General features: G+C 37.0%; 1 protein-coding gene across 3 annotated transcripts; it reads left to right on the top strand.

Moving 5' to 3' along the window:
- The first annotated feature begins 3,375 nt into the window (after positions 1-3,375).
- LOC107740331 (AMP deaminase 3-like) lies at positions 3,376-15,829 on the top strand. 3 transcript variants are annotated; one of them, XM_016552743.1, is made up of 17 exons: positions 3,376-3,679; positions 4,207-4,239; positions 4,374-4,478; positions 8,884-9,106; positions 9,207-9,384; positions 10,013-10,178; positions 10,456-10,675; positions 11,269-11,398; positions 11,495-11,689; positions 11,780-11,911; positions 12,038-12,201; positions 12,673-12,799; positions 13,222-13,385; positions 13,530-13,650; positions 13,958-14,131; positions 14,252-14,362; positions 15,113-15,829. In XM_016552743.1, the coding sequence occupies exons 3-17, from the start codon at positions 4,421-4,423 to the stop codon at positions 15,287-15,289; spliced, it is 2,340 nt and encodes a 779-aa protein (XP_016408229.1). In that variant the 5' UTR covers positions 3,376-3,679; positions 4,207-4,239; positions 4,374-4,420; the 3' UTR covers positions 15,290-15,829. The 3 variants fall into 3 exon arrangements, with proteins under 3 accessions (XP_016408229.1, XP_016408231.1, XP_016408230.1); XM_016552745.1 differs by lacking the exons at positions 3,376-3,679; positions 4,207-4,239; positions 4,374-4,478 and adding an exon at positions 5,093-5,272; XM_016552744.1 differs by lacking the exons at positions 3,376-3,679; positions 4,207-4,239; positions 4,374-4,478 and adding an exon at positions 5,753-6,091.
- Positions 15,830-15,898: the final 69 nt, after the last annotated feature.

Consider the following 15,898-nt stretch of genomic DNA (forward strand, 5'->3'; position numbering starts at 1 on the left):
GAAATCATTAATTCCACATTCCTAACTTGTTAACAAAATGTGTAGGTGGCTGGAATGTGTGAGGGCTTGTGCAGAGTCATTATCCCAAGGACAACATCTCCAAGTCACATCATTTGAAATAAACTCGATCACCAATTAGATGTGCATTCCAGATGCTTCGCAGGAAGTTAATCATCAGATGTTTACAAGGCTGATGCTGAAGCATATTTGTCTGGTAAATTAATCTTTCCATCTACACTTCTGTCTGTCCATCTACAATTCAAAACCTCTCTGACCCTGTGAATGCAGACATGCAGGAGATATGAAAATGATTCGCAACCAAAACAAATGGTGTCATTAAGAACAATATTACAGGAATGCTGAAGTAATGATTTCTCTGAGGGGTTATATTCCATCCTTTTAAGACAGGGCATGTAAAGTTGTTGGCTAGTTTAGAACAGGGATGTGGCTGCTATCACTCAAGACAGCTCCCGCCCCTTCCCACCCCCTGTAAAGTATATAAAGCACTCAGGTTTTTCTGTGAAACTCAGACCATTAGCAGTGTCACAGCTGAATACTCATCCCTAGCCAACCAAGATTTGGACACAATTTGGAAATACACAAAAATACAGACTTCACCATCACCACTTTTCGAGTGTGCAGTTAATTCCAGAGACCAACCGAAACTATCAGGTATGTTTCCTTGGTTTGTTAACTCTGACTTGTGGATTCTTGACTTTGGTGACCTCAAAGGTCAAGGTAAAAAAAACATGCTTAACAAAACATTTGACTTTTTGGCGAGTGCTTATCATTGCACCAAGGGTGCACCTGACTATACAAAAAAGTATAAGACTTGCTATTTGTAAATGACACAGTTGAGCAAAACCTAACCTCTCTGTAACTTTCAAAATAAATGAGTGACCAGCGTGGAGTCAACCAGGAACAGGAAGATCACGTCATTTGGGCTTTTTTTTCTTCAAAATTCATGAGACGTGAGAAGAAAAAACTAGCTTGCATTTTATGCGACTAATAACATTTCTGCATGTTCTTCCACAGGTTCCATTCACAATGAACTCAGTGCTTCAGAAGGCTTTCCTGTGGTGTGTGCTGACCACAATTCTGCCGAGCATCACGAGCGCGAAACCTCTAAATGCGGATGGTTTGAGAAGGTACGCTCAACCAGTCTTCTCATTCAAGACTTTCTGATTTTGAATAAAATCTTATGGGCTTCTCTTGTCATTGGCTAGGCTCAGTGTTTGGCTTCAGGGTAGGGTGAGGAGAGATGTCCATAGCTTGTCCAAGAGGAGTGAGAGCGACTCAGCAGCTTTGCTGACTCAGAGGAACAACGATACTGAGTCATTTGTACCACAGCACAGGTAAGAAACATTCTTTGACTGAACAGATGCATATCAAGGCCAAACTAACTATTCACTATCCAGCAAACAAAATATGTTCTATGAATGTTTTCATAATGTTCCCAGAAAGTCATGAAAACATGAACATTCCATTAATAATGTATAAATAATGTTTTTGTGCATTTTGAGCACATTATTAAAGACCGGATAACTCTGAATGAAAATTCTATTATCGTTATTGGAAGAATGTTCGTTCATAACTTTGAGAGAACCTTACCAGAATGTTCTGAGAACATAGCTGGTTACTGGCAGGGAAAGCAAAACTAATTGCTTTCTGTTTCTCTCCAGGAGTGTGAGGCTAAAGCGGACAGAACCAGCCTACTCAGTCAAAAGAGTGGAAAGAGCGGGATGTATTCTGTCCACCTGCTCAGTGCACGAACTGGCCCACCTGCTGAATATGATCAACACAAAGACGAACAACGCCCCTATTGAAAAGATCAGCTCAAAGGGCTATGGACGGCGGCGGAGACGTTAGTTCCCATCAAACCTTGCACTAACTTTCCACGATCCATCCACAAAGGGGATTAAAGAACAACCCGTGAACACTTCTGCGGTTTGTCCTGAGCCTTTGGTTTCCATTTGCTCGGTTTACTGAGATACTTCTGATAATTCCTTTGCTGAACGTTAGTGTACTCTCTTCAGGCACAAAGGAGAAACTGGAGCATCCTTCTCTCCATCCTCTGCCTGATGGGTTGGACTGAGAAGGATTCAGGTCACTTAAAGTGGTGTGGAAAAAAAAGGAGTGCTATCAGTTGGGAAATATATATATATATATATATATATATATAATGTGTGGGTCTAAGGCAATATGACAGGAAATTGGTGGTCAATGCATGTGTTTAGCATTCTTGTCATTCTAATGGACCTTTGGGACTTGACTCTCTGTCTCTTCTGCAGCACTGATGCGCCCTCTGCTGGAGGAATGAAGGAACAGCCTAGAACTCTGCCAGCCCTAACTTTCATTAAAGAGGACGGAGAGAGAATAGCAAGAAGAGGAAAAAGGAACTAACTTTTATGACTTAAAGCTATCTACCCTGGAGGACCAATGATTAAGAACAGAGAGAAAACTCTTTATGGAAGAAATGATTTTTGTTGTCCTCAAGGACATCCATATACTTGAAGACTGATTTATATGTGGGAGCCGTGCAATATTTCACTTTAATATGTTATGTAGTCTATTATTGTGTACAAAGATGTATATTATGAAAATAATGTATGTTAAAAGTTCATATATTTATATCTACATACTGTAGGCCTACATGTATTCTTAAGAAACTATTGTATACAGTAAAAGGGCATCTAGTTTATTTTGAAATAAGATGTTTATCCTGTAAGTTCATATCGCTAGAATGAAAAGCATTTTTTCCACATGAATCGTTCAATAATGTGACACCTGTTGATTAATATCCAATTAAACTCCAGCAAGAGTGAGTGAGGAAAATTTGTCTGTGTTATTTGCATGGCAGCTTTCAGTTCTGTACCTTGAATGGAAATAAATAAATAAATACAAATAAATAAATAAATATTTAGTGGACCGAATGAATATTACACCTTGTGTGTTGATGCCATCTAGCATGAGAAACTACATTACACTGGCTAAAGCAACATGCCATTTAGTTCAAGTTTTAGAAATAGAAAAAGGAGAAGTAGCCTAACAAAATGAAAAATACTGATAAAATCAAAAGCAAAGTAAAGATAAAGTAATTCAACTGTCATTTAACTAACAGATAAAAAGGCAGTCTTGCGAAACATCGTTCATGTGAGGAGTTGGGGAGATAAGCAAAACAGACCATTTCCACATTTTTTTTCTAATTGAAAGAAAAGTTACATTTAAAAAATTGTACTTCTCAAAATTACACTTAAATTAATGTACACTCACAATAAGATGAATTGGTCTCGAGATGCGTTTTGTAGCTAGAAGTTTAGTTCATATTATTTGATACAGCGACTTGAAAACGCGGTGTTTGTGCACGCGAGAGACGCGGAAATGCGCAGCAGTCAGTGACGTCCGTGTATCATATTTTTGTATGGATAAAATTTTAAAAGCGGTACCAGACAAGATTCAAGCCTCCAAGCCACCAGCACTGAAAGAGTTAAATGTTGTGACATTTTTCACTTGTAGATGCAGCTTGTAAGAGCCTTGAGGCATATTTTCACACCCAGTGAGTGTTGCACTACAGAGCACAGCAGAGTGTCTCAGGGGACAGTCACACACACAGAGACACACACACACAGACAGCAAGACTGCAGGGAGAAAAAAAAAACCCGAGGTCTGCACACGTAAGGTTAGTTGGTTAATATCTCTTTTAAAACAGTTTACTAACGCCTTGGCTGTTTGGTTACTACAGTAGAAGTGCTGTAACCTGTGGCCTCTTTTCAAGCATCTCCTGCAGGTCTGAACCTGTTGTGGGCTCATGCTTCATTCCACGCTGCTTTTCTTAATCCATGTACATAATCTTACTCTGTCTCTGTTTTGCATTGTTTACACATCTCCCTTTGTAAAACGGATTAACCTTTAAAATGTATGGATTAAACATGGTACAGTTTTATCAGGGGTGGTAGCATTATTTGAATGTTGCATTTCCTTATTCAGAACTTCAGAACTGTGTTCTTGTAGATAAGCATTTAACGGGAGCTGTTTTACCCTAAGACACCAGTAAAATGTAGCATGCGCTGTAAACGAAGTGCTCAGGATATTCAGTAAACACTAGGGAATAATTTATGTGTTTTGATTTTGTATCTGACGTTGTAGCAATAGTGTCTGCTAGATTGTTCTTACGAATTTCCTTTTCCTGTTTTTCAATACCACAAGATTGGCTGTTAGCTGTCATCAACTCACTGAAAGGTAAACAGCTCATGTTAATGTATTATAAAATAATAACACATACATTCATCATGGTGTTTTTACTGTGGAATTTTTCTGGAATATTCCTGCAATGTATTTTAAGAACATGAGGAGTTTGCCTCTGTCTCTTTTAGGTGGAAGTTTCACTATAGATCGTGTTGCATCTACTACGCTGTACAAAATGAGCAGAAAAGGAACTCCTCTATGCAAGCAACAATCAACGCAGAGCTTAGGGAAGGGTAAGTTTGGCGCAGTATGATACTATTCTGTCTGAACACTACATGTTAACTTGTAAAAGGCCAGTGTGCAGGTAAACTAGAACAAACTCCTAAAAGGTGGCCTGCAGACATATTGTCTGGTGTTGTCACTCAGTCAAAGTAGGTTTAAAGCATAGCATGGCAAGGTGTCCTCAACATTCTTTGCAAGCATGTCATAAAGTGCTCTATCAAAAGAGCACTGCATGTTTCTATAAATAACCAATTTGCAATGAAGCACTTACCTCATGCCAAGAGTCGATGACTTGTGCAAGCCTCAATGACTTTGCAAAAATGTTTTGTTTTCATTTCAAATGCAAAGAAAGTTATTTAACAGTTATTTAAATGACACGCATTAAATTTGACTACATTAATTTGGTGTTTAATATAGTCCTATGAGAATGATTTCATTGTAATTTAATGGTTTGCATGCTTTGATTCTATGAAAGTAAAGTCAACTTGTATGGCACAAAGTAGGCAGGACTTGTATGTTAAAATGAAAGTAAGCCTCTTCCGTCTTTGAGATGGTGTAGAAAGAAAGTTATTCATTCAGACAGAGAAATGTGAGGTAAGGGGAGGGGGCAGAGGCTCGGTAGGAAGGGCAGGTATGGAGCCAGTGCTACGCTGCAGGGTGGAGTTCAGCTTGTTTCCCTACAAATAAGGAAAGGTCGGACGAGACACGGTTTTAATAGGCGCAAATAAAAAGAGCTATTCTGTCTGTCACCCTCTATACTCTCTTCGAGACAACTGCGTGGTAGCCTGATCTTCTCAAAGCGCAGGTAAATAAATGCTCTCACTGTGTACTGAATTAGTGTTTTGAGAATGTATTGCTCATTTACTTGAAGCCTTGTGTTCTTCCATGATCATTTCAAGATTTAGCAAAACAATGTGAGTGTAACTTCAGCCATGGGGGTATGAAGACTGATTACGATGTTATGGGATGCTGTTTGGAACAGAGTATTCCTCTGGGTCGTGTGCGTGTCAGCTTGTGCTTGCCAGAAGCTTGCTAATAATACTGCACTTACAGTACACTGGTGGCGTATGAGTTATGTTGACTTAAAAAGGAGTAACCTGTGATTCTGTTTACCTGTGCAGGGTAGGGCATAGTTGGTGTGGGCTGGTTTAAAATCAGGTTGAGCTGTTATACATGACAAGTTGCTAAGGTTGAGCTTGGGAATGTAAACATGGCTCTTAATTACATTACATTGTATATGTTAAGCCATAGCATATGCAGCCTTCCTTTAAAAGTTGAGTAACGTTTCTGGAACATGAGTGAGCCAAGGCAATGTTATTCTCTTATAAAAACATGGGGGGTAGGAAATTACCCTGACAGCTCGCAAGCTCCAGAACCTGCCAGCATTTAGAAGGGTCTCAGGTTCAGCTCGCAGTTTGTTGTGACGTCCAGCCAAGCTCTTTGCTGACATGATGCTGTCAGACGCTTTAAATAGGGGGGTGCGGGATACTCAAGACTGGAAAACACTGAAGCTGCCTCATAGACAAACAAGACCTAGAACTGAAGACCACAGTTAGAAAGTAACAGGAAGAGAAAGTCCAAACACAGAGATCCAGTAAAACCATGGAAAAAATAGGTGCTGAAGGTAAGAGAAAGTGTATATTCCAACATTTGGTACAATAGGGTTGCTCAAGCAGAATAATAGGGGTCAGGGACAGTCAAATGATTGGATATTGGAAGGGTCAAACGGAAGTAAGGAATAAACTGTGGGAAACTTTTCTTCAATAGAAAGGTGACATGTTGGTTGCACGTGTTAAACAATAGCTCAACAATAGCACAATTATTCTGACAGAATGTGTATTTTCAATGGGTTAAAGATGGGTTAAAATAAAGAGTGATTGTCAAAAGAATTTAGTTTACTATGAATTGATTTTTATTCTACTCTAAGTGATATTCAGAAAAATTGTTTATTCTGATATATATATATATATATTTATAATATATAAAATAATATTACATTATTAAAATATGTGATTTTTCATCTCTCTCTCTCTCTCTCTCTCTCTCTATATATATATATATGTATATATATAAATAATTAAGTGATTGTCAAAATAGAATGTAATATTATAAAATATATTTTTAATGTAATATACAAACATATGTATATATATATATATTATCTCCGTAATATATTTTTTAAATATATTTTTTACTGTAAGATATGTTCTCACTCTTTCTCTCTCTGTATACTGTATATGATTGATTTTTAATGCTATATATTAAGTGGGGTTTACTTCCATGCGTAAGGCACAGCTGTTCTAGAAGTGCGGTGAAAGTGACATCTGGTATCTAGGTTTCCTAGATGGGCAGGGCTGGGAGTAGCCTGGAATCATCTATCTAACAGGCCTGTCAAGCTTCTGTATGAAGGCTCGTAGACTGTTGACAGTGCAGTGGAATATCCAGTTACATGTCAACACAGGTGGAATCAACAAACCTGCATTTGACTTCTTAACCCTGTCTGCCATTAAAAACTGGGATGGGACTGACCTATAACTTTATAAGCACAGAGTCTCCTTTAAGCATATGTGATATCTGATGTGATATGAGAAATAGAAAGGTGGTCAAGACATGGGAACTGATATGAAACTACAACCTACAGCATGTAAATGAGGTTATGATAGCTCAGGGAGTCTGTGTGTGAATGGAGGAAGTGTGTTGAGATTGTAACTGTCACTCTCTTACTATTGGCATATAGAGCATGTGAGACAAAAAAACAGACAAGGCCTAAAAAATTATCTGTAAAATATTATGTTATAGATAATACATTTAAATACAAATTTTAATACATATACAAATGTATCCAGTATTAAAGCCTACCGCTTGACAGGGTTTTCAACGTTTTTGATGCCAAGAACCCCAAAATATGATGATCCCTTTCCTAGTATTTATTGTATTTATTAAATTGTATAATGGTAGTTAGATAATTTAATACATACAAACCCATTTATACTGTGTGAGGAAAATATTAAGCATCATATTACTAAGACAACTTGTTGTTTCCAGTATTAAATGATAAACTGTTAAAAACTTAAATATAATCACTAAATATAGTCACTAAATATTTACTTTGTATAAAGTTGACAGAATATTTTCTACTCACTGTATAAATCTGTAAATAAAAACCAGATTTATTATTATTTTTATATTATTATTACTCACGACTAGGGCTGTCAATTGAATAGCAAAAATTGTGTTTAATGTCATTATTATTTTTTTAAACCAAATTTTGAAATAAAAATGTAATCAAGATAATATTTTTCAGTAACTGTTAAAAATATTGCATAAAATATTTAATTTATATCTTATATTATTGTGTTAACTCCAACAACTTGAAAAAATACATTTTGCAAGTCATTTCTGTCTCTGATTTTCTGTAGACCCGGATGCCAGTTTGAAAACCCCTGTATGACACTTTTCTTGCCTTTTTTTGTGCCTTTTCTTACAGTGTTGCATTTAAAACTAAACCACAAAATTACACTTTGCAAATGTGGTGCATAAACTTCTGTTTCACAGTGATGGTTGTTCAAGCCTTCTGATATATGAAAGAACAATGATACAATATTTAACATGCTCTTGATAATATTACTCGGTTAGAGCACAAACATTAAAGTATTATTGTGAATATTACATTAGTTCATCTTTCATTGGTTCTTTTCTCATGATTATCCTTAAAAAAACTTTTGATTGCCTACTAAGTAAATATGCTGTGCTTGCCGTGCAGTTTGCTGCCAGAGGACACAACAACAACTGGTCTGACACTTTGGGACCTCAGGACAGGGACTTAGTTAACATCACAGATACCTGACTAAGACCAAGGCACAGGATGCAGAGTGAAACCTAAACTGTGTGGACAGATACTTGAAGACATGTTTATAACCATGATTTGTGCAGTTGCAAAACTGCCATGACACGTACACATAACACATACACATTTCATTGCCACATTAAATTTAGTTCATTTTACCTCCTTCAATAATAGTTTTACACTATGGCAAAATACAGCCATTAATTTCTTATCCAAAATATTACAAATAAAACTAATAGTGCCATGCCATTAATTTCAAAGTAAGAGTCTCAGTTGTCAGGTCTTGGCAACATGTTGGTAACTCTGCTCTTTACGGTTATTTGCATAACACAAACACACAGTACACTTTCACTTAGACTCATTTGACCGTGGTAAGGGATTTTGTGGAATAGATACAGGCTTGGATTTGAGATTGAGAAGCTGATGGAAAATGGTACAGCCCAGAGTATACTTTGAACAAATGTACATAACAAGCTGTTCCTAGATACGTAAGATCATTAACATTGACTAATAATGGAAAGAACCAACATTCTTGGCATTTATCTTTTTATTGGCACTACTCCTTGCAGAAATGCCGCGTCAGTTCACGAAGATCTCTCTCCACGAGGTGGATGAGAGAGTGCGACTCTTGGCTGAGAAGGTGTACGCTTCAGCTCTGAAGGAAGAAGAGACTAAGAACGCCTTGTCCATGTTCACCGTCCCTGAGGACTGTCCCATTGGCTTGCAGCAGGCCAAGGAGTGGGAGCTACGTAAAGAGATAGAGGAGCAGAGGTCAGAGGAATCTATCAAGAGGTCAGTGAACTCAAATATTGTACAGGCTGCAGAACCAATCAGTAATTTGCATTAATGTGATATTCAATATGTATTTCTGATGCTGTATGCCCCATTTTAGAAAACAGAGTTTCAAGCTGATGCGATCCCAGTCAATATCCTTGCAAATCCCAGTTGCTCCAGACTGGGCAATGTCTGTGATTTCACCCCTGCTCACCCCGTCCACACCTATAGGCCCTCTGCCAATCAATATCCCAGAATTCCAGAGGGTCACCATCAGTGGAGACTACTGTGCAGGGGTAGGAGGCAAATTATTTAATATATGTATATAATGGTATATAATAAGATATATATATATATATATATATATATATATATAGGGGGCAGTTTTGCATGACCAGTAGAGGTGTGGTTTCAAAATCAAATACTCTGGATGTGGTGGTAGATTAGTAGACTAAATTAGAAAAAGAAAGCATTGTGAGTGAGCATCCATGATACAATGATTACTGGATATTCATCATATGATGGAGCATGACTATCTTGTATGTGTCCACATCTGTTACTTTTAAAAAGTACACTGGCATATAGATAGCCTCAAAGCTAACAAGATATGGACTGCAAGCTACAAAACTTTAAGCTTATATTATTATTATTATTAATATTATAGAGGTATATAAAAAAATTCATCACAGTAATAAATTACATTTTAAAATATATGAACATAGAAAAGTTATTTTAAATTGTAATAATATTTTACAACATTACTGTTTTAGTGTAGTTATGATCAATTAAATGCAGCATAAGAGACTTCTTTCAAAAACATTAAAAACATTTTTTTACCAACCCCACACTTTTGAACTGTAGTGAACATGGTGGTGCACTCTTAAAAATTTACAAAATTAATTTATCTATGATCATTTCTGACAGATAACAGTCGAGGACTATGAGCAAGCAGCAAAAGCCCTGCTGACAGCACTCTTCATCAGAGAAAAATATTCACGACTGGCATATCACCGCTTTCCCAGGACCACAGCCAGGTTTTTAAGGAGTGCCAATAATGAGAAATGGAGTGAGGAGGAAGAAGTGCTGCCAGGTATGTCATGGTTGGCAACAGTGCATGCAGCAATAATGCACAATTAACTGTTCAAAGACCTATAACGACAACAGCTATGGGAAGACATAAGTGTTAAATTACTGGCCTAAATCTGTAATATTCTGTCTTAAAGACTGTAGGTTGTTTATTAAGTTTGGGAAAGTGATACTATAAAGAACCAGACATGTTTCTATTTATGGTAGGACATAAATATAACATGACATTAGTATTCATCAGATCTAAAAGTTGCCTTTATGCTTTATTTCCATGGCAACAGAAAGCTGCCCCGTTCCAAGTGAGGGTGCGGATCCCTACAGTATGGAAGACCTTCCACAGAATCTGAACTACTCCCTGAGGATGAAAGACGGAATCATATACGTCTATGATAATGAAGATGCCTTAAAACGGGATCAGCCACGGAGCTTGCCATATCCTGATTTGGAAACCTTTGCTATTGACATGAGCCACGTCCTTGCCATGATTGCAGACGGACCAACGTGAGTTTGGTCATGTTATATTTCTCCTCTGCAAATCAATCCATCTCAACCCCTAACTTAAAGGAATAGTTCACCCAAAAATGAATATTTGCTGAAAATGTACTCACCCTTAGGCCATCCAAGATGTAGATGTTTGTTTCTTCATCGGAGAAATTTAGCATTACATCACTTGCTCACCAATGGATCCTTTGCAGTGAATGGGTGCCGTCAGAATGAGAGTTCAATCAGCTGATAAAAACATCACAATAATCCACAAGTAATCCACACGACTCCAGTCCATCAATTAATGTCTTGTGAAGTGTTTGTAAGGAACAAATCCATCAAGGCATTTAAACCATTGCTTCTGGCCAAAATATGAGTCCGTAATCTATAATATTGCTTCCATCTGTTCCGATAAAGAAACAAACTCTACCTTTATATCTTGGATGGCTTGAGGGTGAGTACATTTTCAGCAAATTTTCATTTTTGGGTGAACTATTACTTTAACACAATACAATCTCAAAATTGATAACTGCATACATGTGTTGCTAATAAACAGGATAGGTGATATTCAACAAAAAAGGAAATACATTGAGACCTTTTCTTTTTTATAGGAAGACCTATTGTCACAGAAGGCTTAACTTCCTGATGTCCAAGTTCCAGCTTCATGAAATGCTGAATGAGATGGCAGAGTTAAAGGAACTGAAATGCGTTCCTCACAGAGACTTCTACAATGTCAGAAAGGTATTTCAAATTTATTGGTGTTTACACTAATGTTTACACTACTCAATGTATAATGATCCTTTTCTCTTCTAAATATACATAATTGTGAATATTCAGGTTGATACGCACATTCACGCAGCTGCCTGCATGAACCAGAAGCATCTACTGAAGTTCATCCAGGACACATATAAGACAGAAGCAGACCGAGTGGTGCTGGAGAAGAACGGAAAGAAGTTGACCCTCAAACAGGTGTTTGACAATCTAAAAATGGACCCATATGATCTCACAGTAGATTCATTGGATGTACACGCGGTATGTATTTCACATGACCTCACTTAATTTGTCTGCATTTTCATGCAGAATAGATCTGTAATTAAGAAATTGCACTATTGTTTGTTACAGGGCAGACAAACCTTTCATCGCTTTGATAAATTCAATTCCAAATACAACCCAGTAGGTGCTAGTGAGCTCAGAGAGATATACCTCAAAAGCGATAACTACATCAATGGAGAATATTTTGCACGTCTCATCAAGGTAAAACTGATCAACTCACATGCTGATTTAGCAGCTATTGCATAAGCTAAAATAAACTAAAACTGTCAGAGCGTCCAGATTATTTTCTTAAGCAGGAAACAATTTAATTGTTACGTTTCTGCACAGGAGGTTGCTCATGAACTGGAGGAGAGTAAATATCAGCACGCAGAACCCCGTCTCTCAATTTATGGCCGAGCCACTGAAGAGTGGGAAAACCTGTCCAAATGGTTTATCAAGCAAAAGTTGCACTCCCCTAACATGAGATGGATCATACAGGTGCCCAGGATCTAGTAAGTCCTTCTCTAATGTAACTTAACATACCAATTTAAAATAAAAATTTCAAATGTAATATAAAATAAATATAAATTAATATAAAATATAAAATGTCTTGTATATATATTTTCAATAATAAAATAATGAAAAAAATGTTTATATATATATATATATATATATATATATATATGTGTGTGTTTTCATATTATTTTATATTACAATTTCAAATTTTTATTTTAAATTGGTATGTTAAGTTACATTTGAGGAGGACTTACTAGATCCTGGGCACCTGTATGATCCATCTCATGTTAGGGGAGTGCAACTTTTGCTTGATAAATATAAGAAATTATATATATATTATACAATTCTTAATTCTTATAAGATAATTACAAAAATGTATTATATATGTATATGTAAATTACATACATATTTCTTATATTTAATTTTAGTTCTGCTTCCTAAATTCAAATTGTGTACTTTGGTTTTAGTGACATATTCAGATCAAAGAAGATTGTTCCCAACTTCGCCAAGATGCTAGAGAACATCTTCCTCCCACTGTTTCAGGCCACCGTTAACCCTCAGAAACACAAAGAAATGCATGTCTTCCTGAAACATGTAAGTGATTCATCACACCACAAGACAGGCAGAGCAGATTCATGCCACCTAAGAACATTTTAATAACCAACAGTGCAATTACCAGCTTAAACACAAAACAGTCATTTTACTAGAGGATCAAGCTTTGGGCTTTGGGATACCAGATCCCTTCTGAACAATTAAATGGTTCTCAGATGACTATGACTTCATGTAAAATTGTCACGCACAATAAAATCACAAAAACAAACAGAAAACATAGATGTGGTTCCACTGAAGTCAGTAATGTAGTCAGTGTGTCGTTGATGTCACCGAAGTCAAAGTAATTGCACCTCTATATTTGAAAAGCCTGATCAGTCTTTATTAAAGCCACAAGCCTTAAGGAAATTAAGGGCAAAAAGTGGCCATGAATAGATTTCAGCAAAGCTTTGGATGTTTTTCTGCAGGTGACAGGGTTTGACAGTGTAGATGATGAGTCCAAACACAGTGATCACATGTTCAGCTATAGGAGTCCAAAACCTGAGGAGTGGACCACGGAGGAAAACCCACCATACACTTACTATCTCTTCCACATGTATGCCAACATCATGGTCCTCAACAACCTACGAAAGTAAGTCAAGCTGATTCCAGCATTAAAATCCATTGTCATCACATAACAAATTAATAGACAAGCTAATCTCCTCAAATTTAGCCGAAAGCTTTATAATTGAAGTCACAAACCATTTAATAGTTGAATATGTTTTTTTTTCTTCAGAGAACGTGGTCTCAATACCTTTCAGTTCCGTCCTCACTGTGGTGAGGCTGGATCCATCACCCATCTGGTATCAGCCTTCCTCACAGCTGACAACATCTCTCATGGACTCAATCTGAAGAAGGTCAGTCCCAAAGAGGACTGTGTGCACGTCAAACCACACAACACTGTAGTTTCAGAATCCACCAAATAACAAACAATTAGCTTGCTAAGTTGTGACATAAGGAACATTGTTTCCTACTCCAAGCCTCTACTTGTTTCACTTGAGAATATGATCTCAACAGCTGTTTATGAGCACTGTTTATTCATATAACACATTTGAGCTATGCTTTAAAAAATAATAAAAAAAACTCATCAGATGCCAGTTAATAGTATTAATGTAGTCTTATCTTGTGATTTAACAATTGTTCTTATTCAATTTCTCAATACAGAGTCCTGTCCTGCAGTACCTGTATTATTTGACCCAGGTGCCCATTGCAATGTCTCCACTCAGCAATAACAGCCTGTTCCTGGAGTATTCCAAGAATCCCCTCAGGGAGTTCCTGCAAAAGGGCCTGTGTGTGTCTCTCTCCACAGATGACCCGTTACAGTTCCACTATACAAAGGTCAGGGAGAGCAGTTACTGGAAATAATGTGCACTGAATGAGTTGCTTATTAATCTACTTTGAGTGCAATCATTTAGAGCAGTCAGGTGATGTGATTTTATGTTGTTTATGTACCTTCAGGAGGCCTTGATGGAGGAGTATGCCATTGCAGCACAACTGTGGAAACTGAGCACATGTGATGTGTGTGAGATCGCCAGAAATAGTGTGCTTCAGAGTGGTCTGTCTCATCAGGTACTCTCGCTGTCCTACCCTATAAAGCAGGGGTTTTCAATCTTTTAAATGACTTGGACACCATACAGTTTCAATATAATATTGTGGGTTCAGATTTACAAATAAATTCAGCTCGTCCCTCGTTTCCGTTAAAGAAAAGCAAAAATCGAGGTGACATTGAGGAACAGTCAATGTAAGTAAATGGGGCGAATTTTTAGAAATGTGAAGCTTTTAAGTTAATAAAAGCACTTACATTTATTCTTCTGTTAAAACTTTATTATTTGATCTGTAAACCTGTCTAAATAATTTTTACAGTCATTTTAGGGTTTTAGACTTTTTTTAGCATTGGTATGTATGACCATTTAGAGTTTATGGTCATGGTAACTAAGTTGTAAAATTAAATATAACTTTACACAGAACAGAAAAATCATGTTAACATGCATATCGTCTTATGGCTATACAATTGAAGCAGTGAGAATTTTAACATTCATGAATTGGTCACTGTAGTACATTGTACACTGTAGTAACATTTATGAAGTACCTCACTGTAAACCAGATTGTCGCTATTTTTTAAGTCGAAAAATGTATGCCACAAATGCTATTGAGTTTAACTTGTACTGAACCCAGAATATTTCCTAAAGAAAAATCTTCCAGTGCTACTATTAAACGCATTCCAATGCTAAATTGAACATCCATATGCTATAGCCCTTTCATACACAAAAAATCTGAATGTTTTTCTAGCTTAACCTGACATTTAAATTTCCCTCGCAGGAGAAGAAACACTTCCTGGGTGAGAATTATCTACAGGATGGACAAGAGGGAAATGACATCCGTAGGACAAATGTGGCACAGATCCGAATGGCCTATCGCCACGAGACCTTGTGCAATGAGCTCAGCTTCCTAGTGGATGCTGTCAAGTCAGAAGCTTTGGCTGAACAAGCCTTATAAACATGGCAGGGTGATAGATAGGCTATAACATGGGTCCATATGAGTGGACCAGACATCAGCATAAAACCTTATCTTGCACCAGTCATGGAAATACATCATTCTGGTAGCAAGACATGGAGCCATGCGTCTTGGTGCCTTATGATGGACATGTTTTGAGGGAGCATACATTTGTTACCTTTTCTAATGAGGAAGTCTTCGGGTTTGTAACTTGAACAATGTATTCTTTTGTTCAGATAAATGTTTTAAGCCAAAAAAGGCATTGGCAACTGGAAGAAAAATGTGCCTTGATAAACTAGTTTGTTTGCAACGAGTATCTGGGGCTGTTATTCTGTTGGCCAACCTATGGGGTGGCATTGTATTTTTGTCACAAAATCTTGTATACTTGAACTTGCACATTTTGTATACCAACAGAGATGGTTAAGCTGTTTTGATAAGGACGTGGTATAATGACTTTTGAAAAATATGCCTGAATGCTGTATATGTTCAGCAATATTTGAATACTGCGTTCAAAGTCAAATAAATAAATTGATGTCAAAACAAGCCTTGCTGAATCAATTCATGATTAGATTGTCTATAGTTAATATTCCAGATAAACAGAGAAATTATTCT

The sequence above is a fragment of the Sinocyclocheilus rhinocerous genome, unplaced genomic scaffold (genome assembly GCF_001515625.1).
Source record: "Sinocyclocheilus rhinocerous isolate Xijiao unplaced genomic scaffold, SAMN03320098_v1.1 scaffold1426, whole genome shotgun sequence".
NCBI lineage: Eukaryota > Metazoa > Chordata > Actinopteri > Cypriniformes > Cyprinidae > Sinocyclocheilus > Sinocyclocheilus rhinocerous.